This window comes from Oryctolagus cuniculus, chromosome 14, assembly GCF_964237555.1.
Source record: "Oryctolagus cuniculus chromosome 14, mOryCun1.1, whole genome shotgun sequence".
Taxonomy (NCBI): domain Eukaryota; kingdom Metazoa; phylum Chordata; class Mammalia; order Lagomorpha; family Leporidae; genus Oryctolagus; species Oryctolagus cuniculus.
Window position 1 is genome coordinate 49,811,570 of NC_091445.1, and position 15,004 is coordinate 49,826,573.

At 35.5% G+C, this 15,004-nt stretch overlaps 1 protein-coding gene across 7 annotated transcripts in view; it reads right to left on the reverse strand.

The window, feature by feature from the left end:
• The window catches only part of CDH12 (cadherin 12), a 1,101,741-nt gene that overhangs the window by 89,084 nt on the left and 997,653 nt on the right, over nt 1–15,004 (reverse strand). For all 7 annotated transcript variants that reach the window (XM_017344661.3, XM_051853848.2, XM_051853852.2 and 4 more), the window contains one exon: nt 6,132–6,251. In XM_017344661.3, coding sequence (XP_017200150.1) covers nt 6,132–6,251 — 120 coding nt within the window. The remainder of the gene's footprint in view (nt 1–6,131; nt 6,252–15,004) is intronic.

The window sequence follows — 15,004 nt, forward strand, 5'->3', positions numbered from 1 at the left end:
GCCTCTCCAGGACCCAGCCTGGCTTACCAGGAGTCAGGTGACCAAATGACCCAATCACAAGTGGCAACTCCACCCTAACTCTAACAGGATTCACTGTTCCCATTCCCTTATTCCTTTAAAGCTATAACAAAGCTTGTTTTTTCACATAGGCACCTCTTTTTATCTCTCCCTCCAGCCTGTTGGGTTTCCTTAACCTGAATGTAACTTTTCCTTTAACTCTGGTATTCAGTGTGTTTTGTGGTGGCTTTTCAGGCTAACCATCCCATATGGGTACTGGTTCATGTTCCAGCTGCTCCCCTTTTAATACAGCTCTCTGCTATGGCCTGGGAAAGCAATAGAAGATGACCCAAGTGATTGGGCCCACGCACCTGCACCGGAGACCTGGAAAAAGCTCCAGGCTCCTGACTTTGGATTGGCCCAGCTCTGGCCATTGTGACCATTGGAGGAGTAAACCAATGGATAGAAGACCTTTCTCTCCATCTCTCCCTCTCTCTGACTGTAAGTCTGCCTCTCAATTAAATAAATAAATAAATAAATAAATCTTTTAAAAAAAATAGCCTTTAGTTTGCACTGTATAAAAGAATTGCATCCCACAGAATCAAATGAAATCTTGGGAGCATCTGATGACCTTACACCATAGATGGCAAACTACTTAAGGATCTACTTGATTCATCCCTTTTCAGTAGCAAAGCACCTGTCAGTACATATGTTACAAATAAACATGCATCTGGGCAGGGCCAGTGCTGTGGCATAGGAAGTTAAGCTGCCTCCTGCAGTACTGGCATCCTCTGTGGGCATTAGTTCAAGACCTGGCTGCTCCACTTCCAATCCAGCTCTCTGGAATGGCCTGGTAAAGCAGTAGAAGAGGGCCCAAATCCTTGGGCCCCTGCACCCACATGGGAGACCCGGAAGAAGCTTCTGGCTCCTGGCTTCGGATCAGTTCAGCTCTGGCTATTGTGGCTAATGGTGGAGTGAACCAGCTGATGGAAGACCTCTCTCTCTCTCTGCCTCTCCTTCTCTCTGTGTGTAACTCTGACTTTCAAATAAATAAATAAATCTTTAAAAAAAAAACAGATAAACATGAATTAAGAAAATTAATAATCAAACAGCACTATCAGATCATCACTTGTCATCTTTTTTTTAAGATTTATTTATTTATTTGAAAGTCAGAGTTACAGAGAGAGAGAAGGAGAGTCAGAGAGATAGAGAGAGAGGTCTTTTATCTACCAGTTCACTCCCCATTTGGCTGCAATGGCCAGAGCTGCACCAATCTGAAGCCAGGAGCCAGGAGCTTCTTCTGGGTCTCCCACGCAGAGGCCCAGGGACTTGGATCATCTTCTACTGCTTTCCCAGGCCAGGTCATCTGCTTTCACACATCCAGTAATGCAAAGCTCACATTTTCATGAGGCATCTCTCTTATTTATGTTATTTATGGCAAGTGCTACCTAGTGTGTGTGTGCGTGTGTGTGTGTGTGTGGTGAATGTATATAAAGCCAAAATTCTTTCTTTTACATATACTAGCTATTGAGAGCTTTTTTTCCTTTCTTGCAATACAGAATACAGCTATTTACTCTTCCATATCATGACTCAAAAACTTCTTGAAGGCATGTGTCATAACCCCTGGAATATTGGCTTTTCAAGGTCAAACATTGTTAGTATGATAATATGAACACCTTATAATTTTTAAAATAAGGCAAGCAGTACTCATACAGAGCCCTCTTGAAGTCTGATAATGCAGAACACAAAGAAGTCATTGTCTGCAGTATAATTCTTGCCATGCATTTTTTACTAAACATATTCAAAATATTATAAGTAGCAGCATGGGATATATTATCTTAATAATTGCATATCTTTGAACATATTATTCCTTCCTTTCACAGGGGTCTTAAAAAGTTCAGGGAAAATATATTTTATCAGCAAATTGTGTGGACTTCTAATTTTTTTGCAAGAAAATAAACTTATCTTTTAATTTCATTTTTCCATGAATCTCTGGAAGTCCCTTGGATTTTTTAGCATTTGCTGATTTCCTTGCCCTTGCAATTTCCATAATCAATTTTTGTTTTACTGCTTCCATCCACTCATTCTGACAAAAATACTAAAGGCATGACTACTTTGTGGGTAAACAGTCTCTTATTTGCCCTTGAAGGAAGAAGATGTTTTCTTTTACTCTCACTAACACCCATTAAAGGATCTGATTTCTGCACAAATTCTGAGTTAACATGAAAATAACTTTTAAGCAATAATAATATATTTATAATATTATAAAATATTAGCTAAAAATATAAAATGTGACCCATGCATTCATCTTAATATAGGTCTTTCCAACAGTAACATGGGCTGAACATTTGGTGTACCTAAGAAGATGAATGTCAGTCAGAAAGTGGGAAAATGTTGCTGTTACAACATAATCTTAAAGAATATTATCGCTGATAAAAGATGATAGCTGAAAAAGCAAAGATCCTGAGAATAAATTAATAATAATAATTTTAAAAAGTAATAAGTGCTACCCTACTGTCACACAACTAAATTCATATGTGTTTTTAAGTGTATACAAATTTACGTTTGTTTTGCAAATAGAAAACATGGGCATTTCTTGAGTACAAAGTTTTATAATGCACATAAATTTATGTTTTTATGAAAAAGCATTAAAAATGGATGGTGGTGCTGGTTATACAGTATTTTAAATGTATTCAATGCTATTGATTTGTACCCTTAAAATAGTTAAAGTGATAAATTTTATATTGTATTTATTTTACCACAATACAAAACAGTCTTTAGTAAGCTGATATTGAGATAAAATAATATAAAGTTTTCTCAAGCACAGTTCACATAATTTAGAATAATACATCAAACAAAACACACTGTAGCAATATCTAATTTTCTTAGACTAGTTATTTGTAATCATTTATGGGATAACCTAAATACATTTAAAAATGCTACACATAAATAAGGATGTAGTAGTCAATCATTCAGAGTAATATTTGTTTTCTTAAATGGAATAATTAGTACCAATGCTATGGAGATGCTTAGCATCTCCATTTCATGCACTGAATAAAATATTATAATACTTTTTCCTTTTTAATGTTTTATAGATTAGGAACATTTTAATGTTTAATAAACATTAAGTGTAATAATTTTGTAATAAAATGATGCAATATTTCAATAAACATAAATGTTTTATATACATTAAGGATAATCAGCATAATTGTATAGTGTTATAAATATTTATCTACATTATGAGTTTTTAAAATATCATTTAGCAATCGTTTGACTACATATGAATGCATCTGGATTTTAGATCAGAGTAAATAATTTCATAGTTAAGCCAACTAATTTTCATAAAGCCAAATTTTAAAAGAGCTATTCTTTCATCATGTATTTCATAGAATACATCAATTTATACCATTTAGAAATAAGCTTGCTTATCTGCTTGGAAAGAGAGGTCAATAATATTTGTCAACTGAAACATCAATAAATAAATTTTTTTGATTTTCTTATTTTAAATAAATAACAAATTGATCTATTTATCTTTTCACCAACTTTTAGACATAAGTTGATTTGATGAAGCTTTAAGAATCATTTTAAAATGTTTTCTATACTTAAAAGTGGAAAATTTTAGATAACATTAGTTTTTCATGCCTTTTATTTACTAACAGTAAAAGGAATCATAAAAGGAAACTATACGGCTGGAACAAATGGGGACTATTTCTGAGAAATTGCAATTATCCTGATTTTTGATTTATTCTTAGCTAACACAAGGTGATAAATTTGACAAAAAGTCTTCTTAATGGTTTCTGTATATGAAGAACTCATTTTCATTCTGTTAATGAAGTGCACCAGCATCCACTCTTTTCCTGTCTAGTGGTCTGAGGCAGTGTTAGTAGCAAGACTTCTGTCTCCAGTGAAAATCAATGCTTCAAAAATCTATTACACAGTTTATGCCAGAATGATTTCATTGTTAGATGTAAATAAGAGGAATTGTATAAAAATATAAAACCAAAATTATAAAAGCTAAATATATTTATGTATGTGCTCAATGGTAAAATAACACTTTTTAAAGATATTAAAATCTATCTGAAGTTGATGTTGATCAAGTCAAGCAGAGAGCATGTATTTTGTATCATGCTATGTTCTTCCTGGTATTAATTTAACTATTGAAATTATATTATTAACCCATGCTTAACTTAAACTTGTATTTGTATGATTTTATCTTATATTTTGTGTAGTTATAAATTAGTTTCATTACTGCTGACATATTTTATTGATTATCAAACAATCTGATTTCCTCTGGATCTTTGTACCAACACAGAATTCAAGGAAGAATTTCCCCAACCTCTTTCCCCTCCAATTTTTTCCTTTTCTCTTATTAACTCCCCACAGTTAAAAAACCACAAAACTTCCTCAACAAAGATATTAACAAATATATTCTTATCTTTATCACCATAGTTCTTGAAAAAGAGCCTGCATTGTAGGTATAATTTCCCCATCAGGCACTGAGTCTTAACATTTGGCATGCTGGCTTTTGGTCTCTGACATTCTGCCCAAACCAAAACTCGTTCTTTTCCTAAACACTTTTGGAGTTTCTTCAACACCAATGCTCCCTTGTTAAAGGAACTCCTGATGGACCAATGCCGCCATTATTCTTCTACTCTTTTTCATGTCTTATACAAGGAAGCAAGTCCCTGCCTCATTCTTTGAGTTTGTGATGCATTTTGTCTCCTCTTTGCTTGATGAAGGCAGTCTGAGGGAGGAGAGAAAAGCAGCTACAGTTGGGAGAATATATTTTAGGTTCTGCATTTCCACTTTAGTTGAGAAATATGCCTTATTGTTAATTAATCTATATGTAATTGTTATGCCAGATTTTAGCTCACACCACTTTGGAGTACAAAATTTGAAAGGTTTAGCTCATTTGCATATGTAGTGTTCTGAAATGCATATCACCCAAATTGATGTATTTAATGCTTAATTTACAAATTTTAAACGTAACCTATTTTTCCAGATTATTGCAACTTTTTCAATATTTTAAGATAATATGATACATAGTATAATTCAACTTGAGATATATTATCATGTACTGTATAAAAGTTGATAAAGTAGCTGTTGTTTTAGAGTTTCTGCTATAAATGTGACATGGAATGCCTACTTGGATTACTGGTCAAATTAACTCCTTAACTAAAATATAGCATTGAATAAAATCATGTTGCCTAGAAACAGAGGCACCTCATTTCAATTAAAAAAAAATACAAAATTTTCCACGTTCATCCCTTCTGTCCTTTCTAGACTACCCATATACTGGCCCTGTGGTGCAGCTAGTTAAAGCCCCAGCCTGCAGCAGCAGCATCCTATATAGGTGCCAGTTCAAGTCTCAGTTCTTCCACTTCTGATCCAGCTCCCTGATAATGCACCTGGGAGAGCAGCAGAAGATAGCCCAAGTCCTTGGGCCCCTGCACCTACTTGGGAGACGAGAAGAAGCTCCTGGTTCCTGAATTAGGCCTGGCCCAGCCCTGCTCATTGTGGCCATTTAGGGAGTGAAAAAAGCAGATGGAAGACCTCTCTCTTTCTCTCTCTACTTTTCTCTGTAACTCTCCCTTTCAAATAAATAAAATAAGCTTATGCTACTCATATAATATTTGATTTTGAAACCTGTAATGATTTATTTATTTAGAAATGTGACTTGCATCAAAGATGTGGGACACAGAATCAATGGTCATGGTGTTTTATATTTGTTAGCTATCTCCTTTCCTCCATTGTAGACTGTCCATAACCCTTATATAGGTAACAATAGAGGCTGTGGGATCTTACCACATATTGATAAGGCCAAAACCCAAATACAATTGAACCCGAACTAAAAACCTGAAATAAAAACCTACTGTTGGTAGAAAACTCAAAAATTATAAACAATACAAAGAAATATATTTATAGATATATTTCAAAAGGTTTGAATCTACACAAATCTCCAACAAAGGGAAATAGTTCTGCAGCAGCAAAGAGATCCTATTTTCTTTGCTTAGTATGCGACACACTGATTCTTTATTGCTGTATTAGAATAGGCAACTTCCTATGCCAAGATTTAATTAAAGTTTAAATATTTGAAGGGGTGGTGATAATGTTGTCTCTAATAAAAAATTTACCTGTCTTGGGATCAATAGAGAAATAAGGTTGTCCCTGAAGGATGCTGTAAACGACTCTGGCACTGTTTCCATAGGTGGGGTCATCTGCATCGGTGGCCTTGACCTGGAGCACATATGCACCTGGAAAATAAGATAATATGACTCTAGCATGTTTTTGTTTCTCAAGGTCATGTCTGTTGTCCTATGGATTCCATTTTCTTTCGCAATTTGGCATTTCTCAGAAATGCCATGAGTTTATGATGTCATGAGTATTATTTACCATTGGAGCCAAAATATTTGGTTAAAATAAAGCCTTTGGGGCACTTCACACATTTTGAATATCTATTTAATAAGCTGGATTCATTTGCAGTAGCTATATCATTAAAATGCAAGCCATCAAGATATCTCTATTGATTTGCACACTGAAGAAAACATGAACACCACTTACATTAGATCATCTGCTTGCTACTGATGCTTTAATTTCATGATTAGGATCTTAATAGAAAGGCTAAAAGGTTTAGAGACTTACTGACCTTTAGAGGGAATTAAGTGATTTGAAGTTGCAATGTACAAATCAACAACCACCTACTAGCACTAAGAAGGCTTTAATTAGAAAAGGAAATTTGAGAAACTATAAATAAATGCAAATATAACTGCAGAAACACCTCTTGGTCTCATGATTGAATTAACCTAAGTGTTCACGAACATGGGAATACTGTGCAAACATACAAACTACCTGCAGCTTTCTCTCTCTCTCTCTCTTTTTGCTTTTTTTGACACTGGGTGTACTTTTTATACATTTTTCCTACATACTCATAAATATACATAAATCTATCTGTAAGGGCTTTTAGACTATTACTACTTAATATCCTCTTCAATGATACTATTTTCAGTTGAGAACAAATGAAAATCGAAAGTACCAAAAACTGTGACAAAGTAGTTATGTTACTGATGTTAGGCAGAAATCTCCACCAAGCATAAAGGGACCCATATAAAATTCTAAAGTTACACTAAAGCAGAATGCTCTTTGTCTCTTGGGGGTATTCAAAGTAATTGCTTCATTTGAGGAGAACAGGGATGCCACATTCTATTCAGTTACTCATTCAGTCTTTTCTATTAGTGTAGCACAAATCTAGATAAAAAAATCCTAACAGCTGAAGTCTACAAATAGCAAGTACTTCTCCAATTCTATATATAAACATTACAGTTGTTAAGCTATGAATTGTACCACTGGAGGGAAATGAGTATCGTATTTAGCAACAAATAGAAAATTAATAAGTAAACTTTCTGTAGTAAGTGTGATACATATTGCCAAAAACCACAGCAGTATAGACAGTGTGGCATAAAAAGATGAGAAACCATGGTCTTCTCCTTTATGATATTGTTTTTAATGTTAATATAGAACTTAATTATTCTGAAAAAAATGTTCTTCCAAAATTAATGTAAAATCATATGTTAAGGGGTTGGCTCTATAGCATAACTAGTAAAGCTTTTGCCTGCAGTGCTGGTATTCCATATGGGTGCTGGTTTGAGTCCAGCTGCTCCACTTCCAATCCAGCTCCCTGCTGATGCACCTGGGAAAGCAGAGGAAGATGGTTCATGTCCTTGGGCCCTTGTAACCACATGGGAGACATGTATGAAACTCCTGGCTCTTGACTTTGGCCTGGCCCAGCCTTGGCCATGGCAGCCATTTGGGGAGTGAACCAGTAGATGGAAGATCTCTCTCTCTCTCTCTCTCTGCCTCTGCTTCTCTTTCTCTGTAACTCTTTCAAATAAGTAAATAAGTCTTTAAAAAATCATTTGTTTTGAGAGTATTGAAAAATATTCTCAGTGCATAAGAGTAGTAAATATTTGTTGTGCAATCCTTCTTCATGCTATTCACAAAGATCTCTGCACATAAGAAGAATTGTACTTGTTGTATATTTCACTGCTTTTATCCACATTGTTGAAAATAACTGTCCTCTCAGTTACTGTAAATGTTAACCCTGCTTTACGAATAAGATGATGATGTAATTCCTCCAAGAGTGGCTAAAATGCCTGGATTCTTGTTTACAAGTGTAATTAAAATCCATTATTTACACCTGTCTTTTCATTTGCTTCATGACTTTCATCAAACTAATGCAGAAACATAAAGATTCCATATACCCTTCAATAAGATGGCTTGGTTAGGGGTGGCACTGTGGAGCAGTGGGTTAAAATCCCAGCCTGCAGTGCCAGCATCCCATATGGACACCAGTGCGATTCCCATCTGACCCACTTCAGATCCAGCTCCCTGCTAATGTGCCTAGGAAAACAGTAGAGGATGATTCAAGTGCTTGGACTTGAAGCTCCTGGCTCCTGGCTTTGGATTGGCTCAGCTCCTGTCACTGTGGTCATTTGGAGAGTGAACCAGCAAATGGAAGACCTCTCTCTGTCTCTACCTCTCTCTGTAGCTCTTTCAAATAAATAAAATGAATACTTTTTTTTTTTTTTTAAAAAAGGAACCTTAGTTAATTTCCTGCACAATTTTCCAAGAGCTACCCTTCCTTGGTGTTTGTGTAGCACACCAGTTGATCCTGACACTATTAAACACTCTTAAACACTAGGTGTCTATGAGATAGGAGCATGCAACAACAACAATAATTCATTCAATGACATGTGGAAATTGGAGTAGTCTCATATGCAGTATCAGTCAAGTGCAAAGATAACAACACAACCACTTTAAATACTGAAGTGCAGAGTGAATGTAGCTCACAGAATAAACATCCCTTCACAACCAGCTTGAGACACTGAGCAGAATGTCTAATACAGAGAATTGAATCGCCTCAAGTTCCCATGTGGCACTGTATTGGGTAGCAAATCAGTACATTGTTTAGTAACAGTTAATGCCAATACCAAAAGCCATTTTGCACAACCGGAAACATCTAAAATTTTAAAATGTCGTTCAAAAGAACATACACATACAAACATACACATACAGCTTAATTATCTGGAGCATGTAATCTTCAAAGAGCTACCTTCCTCAGTACTTGATCACCACATCACTTGTACCTGATGTATTGAACACTAAATAACAGTTAATGCCCAGGATGTAGGATTAGGAGGATGTAGTTTGGGACATATGTATCTGTATTATAGCAAGGGACAGAGGAATTGCTGAGTAGAAGTTATGGAACCATGGTGAAGAACAAAGTTGTATCAGGAGAAACCCATTAATTAACACTGCAATAAAGTGGTAACTTAATAGGTGTTCACTAACATCTAAATGACTATGACATATAGTCTATATGAGAGACAACTTGGATATTACATTAGTCACCTCAGGCTGCAAAAACAAAATACCACAGGCAGAGTGGCTTAAATAACACAATCACCATTATAGAGGCAAGAAGCCAAATCAAAGGGTGGGAAAATTTGGTTTCTGGTAATATTTTTCTTCCTGACTTCTCACTATGGCTTTACAAGACTTTTCCTATGTATTCCAATTCTTAGAAAGACACCAGCCCTATTTGATTAGGTCCCCACGCTTATGAACTTATTTAACCTTCATTACCCTCCTAACTGTCCTGTCTCGGGCTACAGTAGATGAAGTCTTCAACATATGGTTCTGAGAGGAACATGATTCAGGCCATAGTAGATATTACTCTAAGTGTACAGATAGGTATATGTTAAAAACAGGTAAACATCTTAACCCTCATGTAGGATCTCTGTCCTTAGTGTGCTGTACATTGAGATTTAATGCTACAACTAGTACTCAAACAGTATTTTTCACTTTATGTTTCTGTGTGGGAGCAAACTGTTGAAATCTTTACTTAATGTATGCTAAACTGATCTTCTGTATATAAAGAGAATCAAAAATGAATCTTGATGTGAATGGAAGGGGAGAGGGAGTGGGATAGGGGATGGTTGCGAGTGGGAGGGACATTATGGGGGGAAGCCATTGTAACCCATAAGCTGTACTTTGAAAATTTATATTCATTAAATAAAAGTTAAAAAAAATGTTGAGACTATATTCATGTTATGACTCATTTTGCAACATGAATCTGAACCATGTTTATTAATTGTTGATGTTTACCTGTTTTTTGTTTGTTTGTTTTTTAACTTTTATTTAATGAATATAAATTTCCAAAGTACAGCTTATGGATTACAATGGCTTCCCCGCCATAATGTCCCTCCCACCCGCAACCCTCCCCTTTCCCACTCCCTCTCCCCTTCCATTCACATCAAGATTCATTTTTGATTCTCTTTATATACAGAAGATCAGTTTAGCATACATTAAGTAAAGATTTCAACAGTTTGCTCCCACACAGAAACATAAAGTGAAAAATACTGTTTGAGTACTAGTTGTAGCATTAAATCTCAATGTACAGCACACTAAGGACAGAGATCCTACATGAGGAGTAAGTGCACAGTGACTCCTGTTGTTGACTTAACAATTTGACACTCTTGTTTATGGCATCAGTAATCACCCTAGGCTCTTGTCATGAGCTACCAAGGCTATGGATGCACCCTGAGTTCACCGACTCTGATCATATTTAGACAAGGCCATGGTCAAAGTGGAAGTTCTCTCCTCCCTTCAGAGAAAGGTACCTCCTTCTTTGATGACCTGTTCTTTCCTCTTTCCACTGGGATCTCACTCGCAGAGATCTTTCATTTAGGTGTTTTTTTTGTTTTTTTTTTTTTTTTTTTTTTTTTTCCCCAGAGTGTCTTGGCTTTCCATGCCTGAAATACTCTCATGGGAATTTCAGCTGGATCCGCATGCCTTAAGGGCTGATTCTGAGGCCAGAGTGCTGTTTAGGACATCTGCCATTCTATGGGTCTGCTGTGTATCTCACTTCCCATGTTGGATCATTCTCTCCCTTTTTTATTCTATCAGCTAGTATTTGCAGACACTATTCTTGTTTATGTGATCCCTTTGGTTCTTAGTCCTATCATTATGATCAATTGTGAACAGAAATTGATCACTGGGACTAGTGAGATAGCATTGGTACATGCCACCTTGACGGGATTGAATTGGAATCCCCTGGTATGTTTCTAACTCTACCGTTTGAGGTAAGTCAGCTTGAGCATGTCCCGAATTGTACATCTCTTCCCTCTCTTATTCCCACTCTTATATTTAACAGCGATCACTTTTCAGTTAAGTTTCAGCACTTAAGAAGAATTGTGTATTGATTACAGTATTCAACCAAAAGTATTAAGTAGAACAAACAAAAAAATACTAAGAGGGATAACATATTAAGTTGCTCATCAACATTCAGGGTGAGGGCCGATCAAGTCACCGTTTCTCATAGTGTTCATTTCACTTTAACAGGTTTCCTTTTTGGTGCTCAGTTAGTTGTCACCTATCAAGGAGAACAAGTGTATTTGTCCCTTTGGGATTGGCTTATTTCACTCAGCATAATGTTTTCCAAATTCAACATTTTGCCATTAAACAAACACTCATATCATCACAAAATTTCCCAAAATGAAATGGCTTGCATCAGCTGGGTGATTTCCCATAAATCAGAGTAAATGTTCTTTAGTGTATATTGAAATGAAAATTATGATGTTTGACTTTTTAGTCCTAACTTTGAGAATTCATATACCTTCCTAGACAACCTGACATGGTTAGTCAATAATCACATATACACAAAATGGGGTGGTTTAACAGGTTTTTTTAAATGACTTCCCTCAAAGGTATATGCATTTATTTATCTGATCCAACTGTTCATTTTACAGATACTCATTGGCTTCCTGTGAAATGACAAGCACGTTGCTCAGTATGCTAGGGAAACACCATGTGAAACATTGAGAGTCCAAAGCCTCAAGAGACAGACCCTTTGTAGACAGGAATAGGACAAGAAACAGAGTCAAGAGGAGGGGTTTTATATGGTAATCAGGAAATTTTTTTTGCAAATATGAAATCCTTTTGTTATTTTTTGCAACATTTTCTAGTTCATTAGTGTTTGAACTGCAAATACAATTGTGCATGGTAACTATGTACAACATGATATTTTGAAATGTGGTTGTGAAATACCTAGATTGACCTAATACCATGTGCATGACTTCCCATACTTACCATTTTGTGGTGAGAGTATTTAAAATCCACTGTCAACATCCAAGGACACAATATATTGTCACTAACTACAGTCATACAGTTGTACACCGCATCTGCAGAATTTACTCATCCTCTGATCAACATCTCCTTACTCCCATCCCTACTCCATTCTGCGTTCATGAAGCTTTTCAAGGAAACCTTATTCCATGCACTGGCAGCTCTAGCTACAAAAAGGTCACAAGCCAGAGGCATGTTGAGAGAAATCTCAGAGAAATTAGGGCTGTCTTCACTGTGGGTCAAAAATGAAATGAAAGATGTGGTGAAGTGAATGCTCATGTGTGCTTTTTTTAAGTCTTTGTTAGAACTATTATAGATTTAGCTCCCCCTTCAACATAAAGACTTACCTATATTTCATAGCAGCTACCCTTTTATCTAGTACCTTATATTTCCCTTTTTTATTTACACAAAGGAGACAGAATTATTCCCACACTTCATTTTTATTCAATTTTGTTTATTTTGCTTTATTTAATTGAAAAGCAGAGTGACAGCGACAGAGAGAAAGACAGAAATAAAGATCTTCCGTCCACTGGTCCACTCCCAAGTGGCCACAACAGCCAGGTCTAAGCCAAACCAAAGCCAGGAGCCTGGACCTTAATCAAGGTTTCCCATATGGGTGACAAGGACCCAAATACCTGTTGTCTGCTAAAGTGTACATGAGCAGAAATTTGGAATCAGAAGCAGAACCAGGACTCACCCCAATACTGGATGTGTATCTTAACTGCTGCACTGAATACCCACCCACACTCCCACATTCTTGAGACTTACTTTAGTCATTTAATAGTATTTTGGACATTCTTTAGAATTGTGCCTGTGAAATCTGTATCTTTATATTAATAAAAATTAATAAAGAATGTATATCTATAACCATGTAACTATCCTTGTAAATGTATTATGTAACGAAAGTGACAATTATAATTAGCAGGAAAAATAAAGTTCAAAAAATAAAAAAAAATTATCTTAACAAAACAAAAGTCCTTTTAGCAGACACTATCTAGACCATCTTATCTGTTTTCGCTATGACAAGCAATTGACAAATTCTTACCATCAGGGTGGCTGGAACAAATGCACATGTGACTTCAACATGTTGACAGACACTGTCATATTAACTTCAAAAAACTTAATTTTAATTTCTGAAACAGGATGTGATTTCCAGCATTCTTACTAGCCCTCATTCTTTTTTTTTTTTTTTTGTATTTGTTACACTATGTGTGAACTTTGGCACCTTATATATTTTTGCTCATTTCTATTTTTTTGGGTTTATATAAACTCATGCATGCAAACTTTCTGTACTCATATTCTCAATACATGTATTCATCCATATTTATATTTGTGAATACAGCTATTGAAAATATATTTACTGGTTCATTTAGTTTGAATTTTGTTTTGAATGATTTTGCTTTGTATGTATGCAAGGAGATTTCAAAATATTTGTGTAATGGAAATTTAAATATAGGTTTATTTTGGTTCAAATATTTTTGAAATCTATGCACATGAGCAGTGTTCAAATGATTTGTAGAAAATACATGTTATAGAAAAACTATGTAAAGATTTCAAAAATTTTACAACAAAATAAACAATTTCTATTTCCACAAACTTTTAAAGTATCCTTGTGTGTTTTTCTATGTGTGCATGTATGGTATCAATAACTTTAAAAATAATATTTGGTTATTGTGTTTGGTTAGATGAGGGAGTTTTATTATCTCTTTTGATGTTTATAGAGAAAGTATAAGTGTTTCAGAGCCCAGAACAGGCAAGCCAACTTGCTTTCAGGCTACAAACAGACACTATGTTTGCTTTTGCTTGCATATGTGTCAGGTGATAACTGTACTTTGATTAAGATTGATAATATGATGGCTTGATAGGCATCTTAGAAGTAATCTCTCACATAGTATCTAATGATGATAAAATTACTCCTCTTGATAAAAGGCATTCTCACACAAAATGTAGCAATGAGCCCTACTAACCGACAATTTCAGGTAAAGCAGTCATTAATTTATTAATTCATCTATATTTCCTTTCATTCAATGGATATTCAGTAGAGCCACTAGGCATGGAGAATTACTTTCAACATATAGCAAGAACAACCACCACACACACACACACACACACACACAAAACTTAACAAGGACAAGAATACACAAGAACACAAATAGAAAAGCAGCAGGCTTTTGGCCCAGGAAAATCTCTGTAAATTAAGTTTTCCAGATGCACAGATATTGCATGCATTGTGTGCTTTTGCAATTATCTACCTGCTGCAACTGCCTCACTCACTAGTTTTTTCTGTAACAAAGGAGCATCAGAGTCACTGACTTAACACACAAAATTGGTCATTTTTTTTTTTGCTTGATCATAAAATAAGTTAAAATTAAAACAGAACAAAAATAACTCAGCTGCCAGTGAGAATTTAATCCCTTTTTAAAAAAACATCTTCTAAACTCACTGGCATCTAAGAATAATAGTGTGACATGAACAGGTTTCAAATGCCCCTTCCAGATTAGATTCCAACTGTGCTGCCAGAGAACCCACGCCATGAGTGCTCACACTTATTCCCTGTCTGTAATGAGGCTCTTTCATGCGTCTGTGCTCTTACCCAGGTGGTCCTGCTACCTGGCGGATATTTGCCTCACTATTAATGGCTGAGCTCAACTTCACTTCGATGGACTCTGCTCTTTTTCTCCCACACAGAGATAATTTTTTCATTCCTCTGCACTTCCATCAGAATAGACACATTTTGATTTTTTAAAAACTCAACACATCATCTTTCCTTTTTATTGGGCTGCAAAATCTTTTATATTAGCAGTGCTGTCAAATATATCTT